The 12949-nt window shown below is 52.2% G+C and overlaps 1 protein-coding gene across 1 annotated transcript; it reads right to left on the bottom strand.

Moving 5' to 3' along the window:
* Positions 1-2250: 2250 nt before the first annotated feature.
* On the bottom strand, positions 2251-11870 carry ECSCR (endothelial cell surface expressed chemotaxis and apoptosis regulator). The gene is made up of 10 exons (XM_008054643.2): positions 11810-11870; positions 7841-7885; positions 6990-7049; positions 6381-6518; positions 5920-5970; positions 5164-5277; positions 4691-4789; positions 4452-4488; positions 3062-3158; positions 2251-2597 (listed from the first exon to the last, which is right to left on the bottom strand). The coding sequence occupies exons 1-10, from the start codon at positions 11868-11870 to the stop codon at positions 2589-2591; spliced, it is 711 nt and encodes a 236-aa protein (XP_008052834.1). The 3' UTR covers positions 2251-2588.
* Between the last annotated feature and the right edge of the window lie 1079 nt (positions 11871-12949).

Genomic DNA, 12949 nt, shown 5'->3' with positions numbered 1-12949 from the left:
GAGTCTCACTCTGTCGTCCAGACTGGAGTGCAGCGGCCGCTCCCGGCCACCACAGCCTCGACCCGCCGGGCTCCGGCGATCCTTCCGCCTCAGCCTTCCAAGTAGCCGGAACTCAGGCGCGCGCCACCACGCCCGGCTAATTTTTTGAATTATTGTAGAGATGAGGTCTCGCCAAGTTGCCCAGGGGGATCTCGAACCCGCGGGCTCAGGCAGTGCACTCACCTCGGCCTCCCAAAGGGCGGGATTACAGGCTGAGCCACCAAGCCTGGCTTACACTAATTATTTTTAAAATACTATAGTATTGCTGTCATAGGTTGAGTACCCCAGGAAATAGACTCTGAGATTTGCATACTGAAGGTTTATTGAGTACTCTTGGGAACAACAGCTGTGAGGAGTAAGGGAAGCAGAAATGGGCGGGGGAGAAATTGAGGCGAGGAGTCTTTATCCCCACCCTCAGCCCGCAGTAGCCAGTCATCAGGCAGTTGTGAGCCCTCAGCTGCCAACGCTCCCAGCAACTGGGACAAGTGCCTTGATCCTGGGGTGGGACCTGGGTGGTGGTGCTCCAGGTTGTCTGCCGCAACTGCTGACTAGTACTTTCACTTCCCAAGTCTCTCCATGTGTGTTATTGCATTTTACCTACTCAATAGCCTGTGAGATGGATGGGACCAGGTAGGGATCATTCTTCCCTGTTAATACGCAGGGAAATGTAAGTCATGAGAATGTCACATTCATGCCCAGAGCCACCCAGTCATCGCCACTCCACGGGTTGTGTTCGTTTTTTCTTACGTCTGGAGTTTATACAACTGTGGAATATGGGAACTAGAAATGATAGCAAATGTCAAGAAGTCCAGCCACTTCACTTCAAAAGTAAGAAGGCAGGATTGGAGAAGGGAGATGATTTCACCAAAGGCAAGCTGTAAGTCTGTGGCAGAGGCCAACCTCATGAGCAGAGTTCCTTCACCCAAGAGCCATTACATAAGATGTGCTGGGCACAGTGTGCCCCAGGAGCTGCAGACATGAGCAGGTGACAGGCCCTGCCCTAGAGGATTTTAGAATGTAGTAGGTTTCTTCAGCCTCATTTAAATAGTTTTAATGAGACAGAATGAAACTTTTTGTTCTAGGTTTTTCCTCTTGTATCATCTTGTGAAGTCTAAACCAGAAGAAAACAGCCTATTGTTGCTTCAGAATGAGCTAGCTGTGTTCCCGGTGTTCTAAACCGCCTGTGAGCGGTCGCTTATAAAGTCAGATGATCCCTGAGGACACACACAGGCGACTTGTGAGAATCCCTTGGTCCTCCATTGGCAAACCAGTACCACGGTAGAGGTGCCTAATACCAAGAAAGCAGACTCTGCCTTTCTTTTCTCCTCTTTAAATGACTTTACAGCATTTCTGTGACCCTTTATTCCATTTCTGGGACACGAAGATAACAGCCAAATGAGGTAAAGTGGGTGGATTTGGGGTTTATGAAGTCACAGACCTAACCTCGTGGCAAACTTTTGTCCCATAGCTAGGACCAAAGTGGTGCATATCTACCCTGGGACAGGCAGGGGACATGTGCCTTCGTATGATTCAGCTCTCCCCACTGGCGTTTCCCAGTCAAAACTTCTTTTGGCCACTGTTTACGGTCCCTTGTTTCTCTATTGGGGTGGTTAGTCAACTGCCTTAACCCTGTTTAATAAACCAGGTGACACTCTGATCTCTCCTCATATCATATAAATCTTTCATCTTTTACTAAACATTTCTGTAGAGAGGAACAACTTCACGTTTTTCACTAATTTTTTGAGGCCTTGCTTTGGCAGGACTAATATAAAGTGACCCAGGCATGGTGACTCACTATAATCCTAGAACTTTGGAACACTGAAGCAGAAGGATTGCCTGAGCCCAGAAATTCAAGTCCAGCCTGGACAACATAGCAAGAACTTGTCACTACTGAAAATCAAAAATTTAGCAGGGCATGGAGTCGTGTGCCCGTAATCCCGGCTACTCAGGATGCTGAGGCTGAAGAATTGTTTGAATCAGGAGGTTGAAGCTGGGGTGACCTATGATCATGCATGCCACTGCACTCCAACCCTGGCAACAGAGTGAGACACCCCCCAACTCAACAAACAAACCTAGGTGAACCTGACAAAAAGTCCCCTCTACCTCCCAGATTTCTCAGAGAGCTGCCCACAAGGGCAGAAACTTACATGCAAATCTGGCCTAGGACATTCTGTTTAGAAATGTGCATGGGAACATAGACCTTAAAATAAATTAGACTGCAGGCCAAAAAATAATTTTAATACAAAGTAGAAAGGATCACTCCACCTCATCATTTTGCTTGCTCTCTTGCTCTATCAACTTCTTTTCTGAGACGCCGAGAAAGCGGGGGGAGCAGGCTGTGTCTCAGAGGGGCTGTCCATATGGGAAAGAGTCACTGGAGACTTGCATCCAGATCTGGAGGAATGCTAGCGCCCTTTAGATCTGGGATCAGACACCAAATGATAAAATAATTTACATGTGGGTCATTTCCTCCACCAGTTCCATTTCTTCCTCCTTACAGTCAAAGGGCAGCTGTATCATCTTGGACTCATGGGGACCCAAAGTTGCTTTTAAAGAACCTGCAAAATAAATGCATAATAAGGAAGGGTAAACTTCTTAGGGGAGAGGGTAGAAGAACCTGGGCCTTTGAAAGTATTTTCTGGCCGGGCTTGGTGGTTCAGCCTGTAATCCCAGCGCTTTGGGAGGCCGAGGTGAGTGGATTGCCTGCGCCTGCGGGTTCGAGACCCGCCTGGGCAACTTGGCGAGACCTCATCTACAATAAATCAAAAATTAGCTGGGTGTGGTAGCGCGCGCCTGTAGTTCCAGCTGCTTGGAAGACTGAAGCGGAAGGATCGCTGGAACCCGGCAGGTGAGGCCGCGTTGGCCGGGAGAGCCGGTTGCACTCCAGTCTGGGCGACAGAGTGAGACTCCAACTCAAAAAAAAAGGAAAGTATTTTCTTTCTGACTGAGGAACTAGCACGCAAGCAGGAGGAGGAGAGGGGAGGTGAATTTGGGGAAGGAAGGAAGAGACAGAAACACGGACCTTCTCTGCTGAGAGATGCCCTTTGCTGTTATTCATGTTGATATTCTTCATGGAGATGAGGGTGATGCTGTCTTTCTCTCCATTGGCTGTGGAGCAGCTGGGGGAGGAAGGGGAGTCTGGGTTAGAGAGGAGGAGGGTATCTACTTTGAAGAATTGCTGGAAGGATTAGAGATAATATTACAAAATATGTACATCATGCTTGGCACACAGTGGGTAGTCAGTAAGTGGTTCCTAAGCTTGGAGGGGCTGTCTTCTTTATTTGAATCTGATTTCTGCTCTTTTCATGGTGGGGTAATAGAGGCTTTGCTTAGAGGAGTTTCAGTCCGCTGGGCACAGTGGCTCACGCCTGTAATTGCAGCACTTTGGGAGGCTGCAAAAAGAGGAATGCCTGAGCCCAGGAGTTCAAGACCAGCCTGGGCAACATGGTGAGACCTTGTCTCAACAATAAATCAAAAAATTAGCCAGGTGTGGTGGCTCATGCCAGTAGTTCCAGCTGTTTGGAAGGCTGAAGTGGAAGGATCACCTGAGCCCAGCAGATTGAAGCAAGCTGCAGTGGCAATGAGCATGCCACTGCACTCTAGCCTGGGCAACAGAATGAGATTCCGACTCAAAAAAAAAAAAAGAAGAATTTCAGTCCATCTCTTGTCACTTAATTGCTCTTTTTCAGGTCTGTCCTCGTAGTCCGGTGTAGTATGGGTGTGTGTGTGGGGGGGTATAGGATATGTGTATGATATATGTTTGGTGTGGGTATGTGGTACGTGATATGGGATGTGTGTGGTGTGTGTGTGTGTGTGTGTGTGTGTGTGTGTGTGTGGTATGGTGTGTATGGTAGGTGTATGTGGCATAGATATGTGGTGGGTGTATGTGTGGTGTAAGAGGTGCATATGTGTAGTGTGTGGGTGTGTATGGTATGTGATAGGTATGTGCAGTGTGGGGGTGTGCATGTGAGGTGTGGGTATGTGATATGTGGATACGGTATGTGGGGGGTATGTGTGTGTGTATGTGTAGAAGGCAGGAAGTGTTGGTTCCCTCTTGGAGTTGGGGAGTGGGAGTTCAGATAGAAGTTTCTTCCCAGCCGGGCTCGGTGGCTCAGCCTGTAATCCCACGCTTTGGGAGGCTGAGGTGAGTGGATTGCCTGAGCCCGCGGATTCGAGACCCGCCTGGGCGGTTGAGACCTCATCTCTACAATAAATCAAAAAATCAGCCGGGCGTGGTAGTGCTTGCCTGTAATTCCGGCTACTCGGAAGGCTGAGGCAGAAGGATCGCCGGAGCCCCAGCAGGTCGAGGCTGCGGTGGCCGGGAGCAGCCACTGCACTCCAGTCTGGGCGACAGAGTGAGACTCCAACTCAAAAAAAAGAAGTTTCTTCCCTTACACTTCCGACAGTCTTACCTTTCAGACAGCCCGGAACTCCCTGGTTTCTGGGGATCTGTAAAAATCCAAAGGCCCAGATTGGGGTCACATGTTGTAACTCGGGGCCCAGTTCCAAGCCCACCCAAGGGGCCCTCCCAACTCATGCAGTAGTGCTCATGTGCCATTCCTTTCCTCAGCTCCAGGCTGGTGTCAGCTTCGACTCTAGCTCTGGGTCCTCCACAAAGAGGGGCAGGGGGTCCCCACAGTCAGGCATGCACCTTCAGCCTCCTTGTTCTTCTGACACTTAAACCTTAGGCTGACCACACCAACTAGGACAATCACCACGACCACCAGGATGACAATGAAGCTGATAACACCTGAGCAGAGAAGAGAATAAGGTGAAGGGGAGGCAGAGAAGTGGTCTTGAGGGGCACAAGAGTCCAGAATTTCCTTCCAGCTAAGTACTGCGTAGCCAGGATCTGGGGGCAGAGTGAATTCCACTTCTCTGCTGAACAAATGAGCTCTCAGTCAGTGGTCCCTAGCCACAGTGGGCTCCACAGCCCAGCTCTATCCCCCGCATGACAGAGAATCCAGCAGAGCCAAGAAGAGCTGACTAGGAGTCCAGAGGCCTCCCTCCCACCAGGGCCTTCCTCATGGGCCAGAAATTCTTGGAATAAATGGGTGAGATTTGAACCTGTGTTTCCAGACCCAGAGTCCAAGTCAATTTCAACTTCTCCCCCCCGACTCTCACCAAACGCAGCCACAGTGAGCACTGTCTCTGACGTGGGGCTGGGCAGGATGGTCAAGGCTTCTCTTGTGCTCAGGCTCACGATGGTTGAGTTAGAGGTAACATTCTGAGATGTGTCTGAAATGGAGTGGGGTTAAGTGCACTGTGAAGGGGACTGACAAGCCTACCAGAGAGAGCTAGCTTCCCTCTGGCCTCCCACAGGTAGAAGACCACAGAAAGAGCGCATACCCTACGAATAAACTTCCTCCTTGCCACCATGACCAGATCTCATGAGGACAGAGGTCAGAACTGGTGATGTGAAGTCATGTGAACAGCATTGCTAGTTGCTCATGTTACCGGCTCTAGAGGACCCCAGAGGGTTCAGGATGTTCCTCTCATGTGTTCTTCCCACCAGCCCTTGGGGCCCAGAAGAAAGGGAATTATGCTGCAGCGATGGAAAGACAGACCAGGCAAGACCGAGTCATCCGTGTCTGCCAAGGTTTGAGCTGGGAGGTAAGAAGGATCCCCGTGCTTATGCTCAGGCACATCCAACAAGCCAGGCTGCCAGGTGAGGGGAAAATGCAAATGGTTACCCCTGTCTTCCCTCCTCAACTCACTGTGCTTCAGGCCTGATTGCTGTTCCATTATCTCTCCTTACCCCGCTCCCAGATAAGTCAGGAAAGGTAAAAAAAAAATCTGAGAACCAAGGGAGAAGATAAGAGAAAGGGTCACCGACATCTCCCCCGGCTTCTCTTCCTTGTGAGCATAGACAGGACATACCGCTGCTTGTGCTGCTTCCGCCACTGCCACTGCTGCTTGGGGCACCTGTGCCTGCACCACGAAACAGCATGACCAAGATGGCAGGCATCCACCCCCCACAGATCTTCTCCCATTCTGTAGGTTGAGGGTCAATGTGCCCTGAGAAGAGTCTAGCCCTTTCCTGGCCTTTTCTGCCTCTCTTTTCCTTCATTCTGGGGTCTCCTCCTCCTCCCCCTCCCCCTCTGGCTATACCTTCCTTGGTCCCAAGTCCAGGCTCCATTTACCTTCGTTGTGACCAGGCCCCAGCTCCTGCCTCCCTACCGAACCTCTCATTCTTTCCCAAACCAGGGTGCCTGAGATGGATGCTGGACTCAAGACCCCTGATCGTGGGGCAATACTGGGGCTTCCTGAAGACGGAAAGAGGAACCCATCCAGGCATAACCTAGTGTCCTTAACCCCCACCACCCGCCCTGGGCACTCACCAAGTCCTGCTGTGTGTTTCTGAGTCTGGGCCCAAGTTAGGTCCAGAAAGGATGGGGAGGGGCCATCCACGGTGCTTGACCTCGGCGTCACAGGCGTGCTCGCTACCATGGCTGCCTGGGAGTCCTCCTTTGGAGCTGCTGTGAATGAGGAAGGCCACATGGGCCTGCTCAGGGCCTCAGCCAGCAGATGCTCAGGGAGGGCTCTCTAGTCTAAAACCTCCTTTTCTTTACTGCTTTCAGTTCCAGAAGGGGCCATTCTCTCATTCACCGCTGGGCCTTTACCTGTGCAGTTCCCTCTGCCTGGAGGAAGTCCTACTGCCCTCTGCTCCACAGTCTTCACTGCTCATCTAACTCCTTCTCAGGCTCGGCTTCAGAGGCCACCCACTCTGGGAATCATCGCTGGCCTCCCTTTTCTGAAGTGACTGACATTTGTCTGGGCTCCCACAACCCCTTCTGCTTATGACCACCACAGTCCTTCCCACCCTGCTTGGTCAGTCTGTTTCCTTGTTTGTCTCCCTCTAGTCTACATTCTCCTTTAGGGCAGAAACTGCACCTGGCTCCTCACTGGGCCCTCCCTGGACAGCATTTGTAGTCTGAAGGGCACAGTACCTGGGGTACCAATGCTGGACAGAGGGCTTGGGCTGTTAGCCTCTGAGGAAGAGATGTCTCCTGCAAGGACAGGGGCAGATGGGGAGTTGGAAGTGGGAGGTTTGGCAACACTACACTCCCTCGCTCTCTGAAACAGGGGCCGCAGGGCAGGATGGGGAAATCAGCTGCCACACTCACTCACTTGTGTTGGGAGAATGAGCTCTGTGGTCAGACTTATGCTGCCGAAGTCCTGAATCAGACCATCTGAGGCTCAGGAGTGCACTGTACCCCTCTGCTCTGTCTCCCTCTCTTCTTTCCCACATCTGGTGAATCTTTCTCCCCATCCCAGTCCCACTCCCAACCATTTATCTCTCTTCTCCTTTAAGACATGTTAGAGGCCGGGCACAGTGGCTCAAGCCTATAATCCCAGCACTTTGGGAGGCCGAGGTGAGAGGACTGCATGAGTCCGTGGGTTTGAGACCAGCCCGGGCAACTTGGCAAGACCTCATCTCTACAATAAATCAAAAAATTAGCCGGGCGTGGTAGCGCACGCCTATAGTTCCAGCTACTTGGAAGGCTGAGGCAGAAGCATCGCCTGAGCCCAGCAGGTCGAGGCTGCAGTGGCCGTGAGCGTGACACTGCACTCCAGCCTGGGTGACAGAGTGAGACTCCAACTCAAAAAAAAAAAGACATGTCAGACTGGGTCAGGCTGAAAAAAAGCCCCTAGGCGAGCTCTGCCTTGGAGGAACTCTTGAGAGCTCTGGCTCCAGCCCCATCACCTGAGGTTACTGCTAAACTGGTGGAGAGCTCCTCTTGTCCTTCCTGAGCTCCTAGGCCTAAACGCAGGAGGAGACCTGTGTGTTGGATCTTACCCTGAAGACGAGAGGTCTGGGTTGTTGTAGGCTGGGAGTTGTGGCCTGCAGGAGAAAGCAAAGCACATAGACCAGCTTGGTAAGTCTCTTGGCCAACACAGAGTCCAGAGAGGAGCCCAGGCTTCTTACTTCCTAAGCCTCCCATGCTAAAGGCAGACACACTCGGCAGAGGGTTAAAGGACATGGGCTCCAGTTCATGGCACTGGCTTCCTCTGAGACTGTGGCTCCACAGCACTGTCACCACCTCATGTTTTGGAGTCCCAGTGTCTTTTCCTGTCTCTTCAGTCCTACATGGGTATGATACCAACCTGACACAAAGTCAGGGGAAAGTTATTTTATTTTATTTTATTTTATTTTTTGAGTCAGAGTCTCACTCTGTTGCCCAGGCTGGAGTGCCATGGCACGCTCACGGCCACCGCAGCCTCGACCCGCTGGGCTCAGGTGATCCTTCCGCCTCATCCTTCCAAGTAGCTGGAACTACAGGTGTGCACCACCATGCCCAGCTAATTTTTTGATTTATTGTAGAGACAAGGTCTCGCCATGTGGCCCAAGCTGGTCTCGAACTCATGGTCTCAGGCAATCTTCTCACCTCTGCCTCCCAAGTGCTGGGATTACAGGCGTTTGCCACCATGTCCAGCCGGGAAGGTTAATTTAAACTAGTGACATGTCCAAGGACAGAGGGCCAATGACCCACCACATCTAGACAAGGAAGGACCCAGAACTCCAGGTCTTGAGGCTAATGTTTACTCTAAGTTACCACTGGGTCATTCATATCCCCCTGCTCCACACTCCCCCATGACTGTCATCCTGGCCCTGTCCCAAGGTAAGGGGATGGAAAGATGGGAAGGTGAATGAGATGGGGATAGGATCTAGGGCTTGTATCCAGGCTCTCTCTGCCCTTACCCAGCTGGAGGTAGGGTCCTGCACAGGAAGCAAGTTTTGAGGTATATACAGGAGGCAGGAAAGCTCTAGAATGAACAACACATTTACTCATACAAGCAGAGGCCACTTTGGAAATAATTGTGATTGGTCAAGCCCAGGGAAGAGTCGGTTGCCAGGAATCCCGGGTCAGAAGGCCTCCCTGGCTTTCTTGTATAGACACATGTGCTGTGGGCCTCTATGCAGATGTTTTGTGCGGCTGGTGTGCCCCTATGTGTGGAACCTGAGAGGTCAGGTTGTGTTTGCTCGTTTTCCACAATGAAATCATTCTCAAAACCTGTGAACAATGTGAAAGGAAAACAACGCGGGGAAGTGGAGCCGCCCAGCTGGGTTCCCGTCCCTCTGCTGGGTCTGGGACTGTAGCCCCTGGCCAGGCCCTCCTGCTCCCTGGCCTGTCATCGTCAGGGAGGACCAAGCCCAGGCCTGGGTGGACAGAGGCAGTTGCTTGCCAGGGCCCACCCCAGCCTGCGGCACCATGCTGGTCTGTTTATTTTCCTTCAACCGCTGCTGCCTTCCTTCACAGCTATCACTTGGATAGGGTAGAGTTCATTGTCGCCTATGCCAAGCTTGCCCAAACCCTGTGCCATGTTTTTCTAGGTCACTGTTTCTGACACCCCCATTCCCTTGTTGGGTGGGGGACTAAAAGAAAAGTTAAAACTTGTTGGAAGCCGGGCTCGGTGGCTCAGCCTGTAATCCTGCGCCTTTGGGAAGCTGAGGTGAGTGGATTGCCTGAGCCTGTGGGTTCGAGACCCACCTGAGCAACTCGGTGAGACCTCATCTCTACAACAAATCAAAAAATTAGCCAGGCATGGTAGCACGCGCCTGTAGTTCCAACTACTTGGAAGGCTTAGTCGGAAGGATCGCCGGAGCCCAGCAGGTCGAGGCTGCAGTGGCCGGGAGCGGCCGCTGCACTCCAGTCTGGGCAACAGAGTGAGACTTCAACTAAAAAAAAAAACAAAGAAAACTATTTAGTGACTGAGAAGGAGTTCCAAAGTCACAAGCTTCAGGGGGCTTCAAGTTCCAGTTGCATGCTCTCTTTACCTCCCGCCCCTCCCCTTCCACAAACTTGTCACCCAAAAGATTCCTCTGTGAGTAGTGAGTAGTGGAGGGACTTAGGGAACATCTGTGTCTGAAGGCCAGGTGTCTCTGACCACTGCACATGCAGATGCCCCAAGTGCTCTTGTCACGGGAATTTCTGATTTTCCTGGTCTCCCCTCCCTAATTGCAACCTGCTTTATTTCCTTCCAGTCTATTTCAGCCCTCCACCACCCATTTTCCTCAAGAGTATCATTTAGTAGTAAAAATCAGGGATTTTAGAGTCTCACAGGCTTGCGTTCAAGTCCTGGCTCTGCCACTTACTGACTGATCTGGGCCTCAGTTCTCTCTTCTTCAAAATGCAAGTGATATTAGTACCTCACAAGTTGTAAGGAAAAGAAAATGCATACAAGGCACTTAACGCCATGCCTGCCAATCCGTGCTCAATAAATGCTAGATCCAGCCAGGCTCGGTGGCTCAGCCTGTAATCCCGTGCCTTTGGGAGGCTGAGGTGAGTGGATTGCCTGAGCCCGCAGGTTCAAGACCCGCCTGGTCAACTTGGCAAGACCTCATCTTTACAATAAATCAAAAAATTATCCCGGTGTGGCAGCGCGTGCCTGTAATTCCGGCTACTTGGAAGGCTGAGGTGGAAGGATCGCTGGAGCCCAGCAGGTCGAGGTGCGGTGGCCAGGAGCAGCCACTGCACTCCAGTCTGGGCAACTGAGTGAGACTCCAACTCAAAAAAAAAAAAAAAGTTAGACCCTTTGTGCCCCATTCTCTCAAACCCTCCAAGTCTCAGATCTGCCCTGGCTCTGTGTATCTGTTGTCAGGCCCCTTTAGGGACTCAAATGTGTTCAGATTCCTCTGTCCACCAAAGTGGGAGCTGTGAGCACTCAGGATGCACGCTTACGAAATCAGGGTGGTGATAGTGGCTCAGGTAGAGTTTATACAGAGCACTGCCAGGTGCCTGGGGGAGGACAGTGGGTAGGGAAGCTGGGGGAAATCCAGGCCTTTGAACACGCCCCCTCAGGAGCCTCACCTGCAGTTCCCACAACAGCCCCCGACCTGGGATCCTATGGGGGAGGGTGATGGGGACAATCGGAGTTTTACCCCCAGCTCATGGGCTTTTAGAGAAATGTCTCACCTCTCCAGGAGGCAGAGTGTTCTGATACTCTGGCCTTCTCACCCCACCTCCGAGAAAGGGCCCCCATCCAAGCACTATCGGGAATCTCTTTATGCTGCTTTGAGAGCAGAGGACTTGGGGCCGGGGTGGAGGGGCTGGGGGGAACAACCAAAGGGAAGTTGCTGCCCTGTGAGTCAGAATGTCCTGGACTTAGGATTCCCAGCAACTGCTCCCTAATTAGAGGGCCCTACGTGAGCCCTGCTTGAGAGGCATGCATTCCAAATGATCTCCTCCGGAGGGCATCTCATCTAGCCCCCAGATGAGAATGTTATACATATCTCTGTGTCTAACCTGAGTCCCTCTTGCTGTGACTTGAGTTTAAAGTCAACATTTATAATTCCCAGGATATTACTCCTCATAGGAAGGAAGAAGAAAGCTCACCTGGAATGCCCAAGGTGCAGACAATTTTGTGTCAGAGCAGTTGACAGAGTAGTTGGGGTCAGCCCTGCCCCCAGACCAGGGAGTGAGGCACCAGGGGGCAGCCATTGGCTTTTGAGGCCTGCGCAGACCCTAGAAGGAGCTTTCTGGCTTCAGTCTCACACCCAGACACACGCCTCTCACAATTCAGGAGACAGCTTCGATGGGGAGCCCACCCTGGACAACTTCCCACAACAGGGTTTCACTGTATCTCTATTTTACCCCTGCCTGGTCATCAGGACCCCCAACCCAACTAATTTCCTCCATGGAAAGGCCCTGGAATTTCCCTGGGACTCAGCCGCGATGGGAAGCATGTGTGCCCTGAAGGAGGGGCCGGCGCCAGGCCTGTGGGCCGAGGGAGGAATTGGTGAAGGGAAGCCGCAGGCACCTCTTACCTCGGAGCAGAAGGAAGCCCAGGATCGCCCAGCACAGCGGCGTGGCGCCTTTGGTCCCCATGTCAGCGGGGCTTGTGACAGGCAGGCAGCGGCTCGGTGGAGGCTCTGTCCATAGTGGAGAAGAGAGAGGGAGTGCTGGGGCGGGGTGGGGGTGGGGGCTGGCTCTCCAGGAGCTTCCTGTCAAAGAATAGAAGGAAACAGATTGGGACTAGCTCCAGGGGCCCTGCGCAGTGGGTATTCCAGTTGAGGATGTGAGTCTGCAGCCACAGCAGCCACTGTACCCAGGCCTTGCGTGGCCTCTAGGGCCTGTGCACGAGGACCAATGATGGCAACCTGGCCCCATCCCCATTCTCTTTTCTGAGGGGCTCCACCACACACCGCCTGGGCTTTTTTCTGGAGTCTGACTCCCATCTCGCTCCACACCATTTCAGACCAGAGTCTCTTTTCCCATGACTGAGCCCTGAAGCTCAGCCCACCAGTCGCCCAAGCTATGTAGACTCTGAATTCTCCACATTCCTTGCCCTTCTCAGGGCATCCAATGCTGATGGGAATTCCAAGCACTTTCAGAGAGGCCCTACAAACATTATTGTTATTCCATTTTTTTTTTGAGTTGGAGTCTCACTCTGTCGCTCAGATTGGAGTGCAGTGGCCGCTCCTGGCCACCGCAGCCTCGACCTGCTGGGCTCTGGCGATCCTTCCGCCTCAGCCTTCCGAGTAGCTGGAACTAAAGGCTTTTTTTTTTTTTTTAAGAGAGTCACCAGGTGGGCGTGGTGGTTCATGTCTACAATCCCAGCACTTTGGGAGACTAAGGCGAGAGGATTGCCTGAGCCTAGGCATTCAAGACCAGTCTGGGAAGCTTGATAAGACCTTGTCTTCTACAATAAATAAAAAAATTAGCCAGGCGTGGTAGCATACACCTGTAGTCTCAGCTACTTGGAAGGCTGAGGCAGAAGGATCACCTTAGACCAGCAGGTCGAGGATGTGACATCCATGAGCATGTCACTACACTCCAGCCTGGAGTGAGACTTCGACTCAAAAAAGGAAAAAAGGCAGGGTTTGGTGGCTCAGCCTATAATCCCGCGCCTTTGGGAGGATGAGGTGAGTGGATTGCCTGAGCCTGCGGGTTCAAGACCCGCCTGG

Source organism: Carlito syrichta, unplaced genomic scaffold, assembly GCF_000164805.1.
Source record: "Carlito syrichta isolate Samal-C Ts95f unplaced genomic scaffold, Tarsius_syrichta-2.0.1 Scaffold297319, whole genome shotgun sequence".
NCBI lineage: Eukaryota > Metazoa > Chordata > Mammalia > Primates > Tarsiidae > Carlito > Carlito syrichta.
The sequence above is the reverse complement of the archived record's forward strand: the minus strand, read 5'-3'. Positions and strand labels throughout refer to the sequence as shown.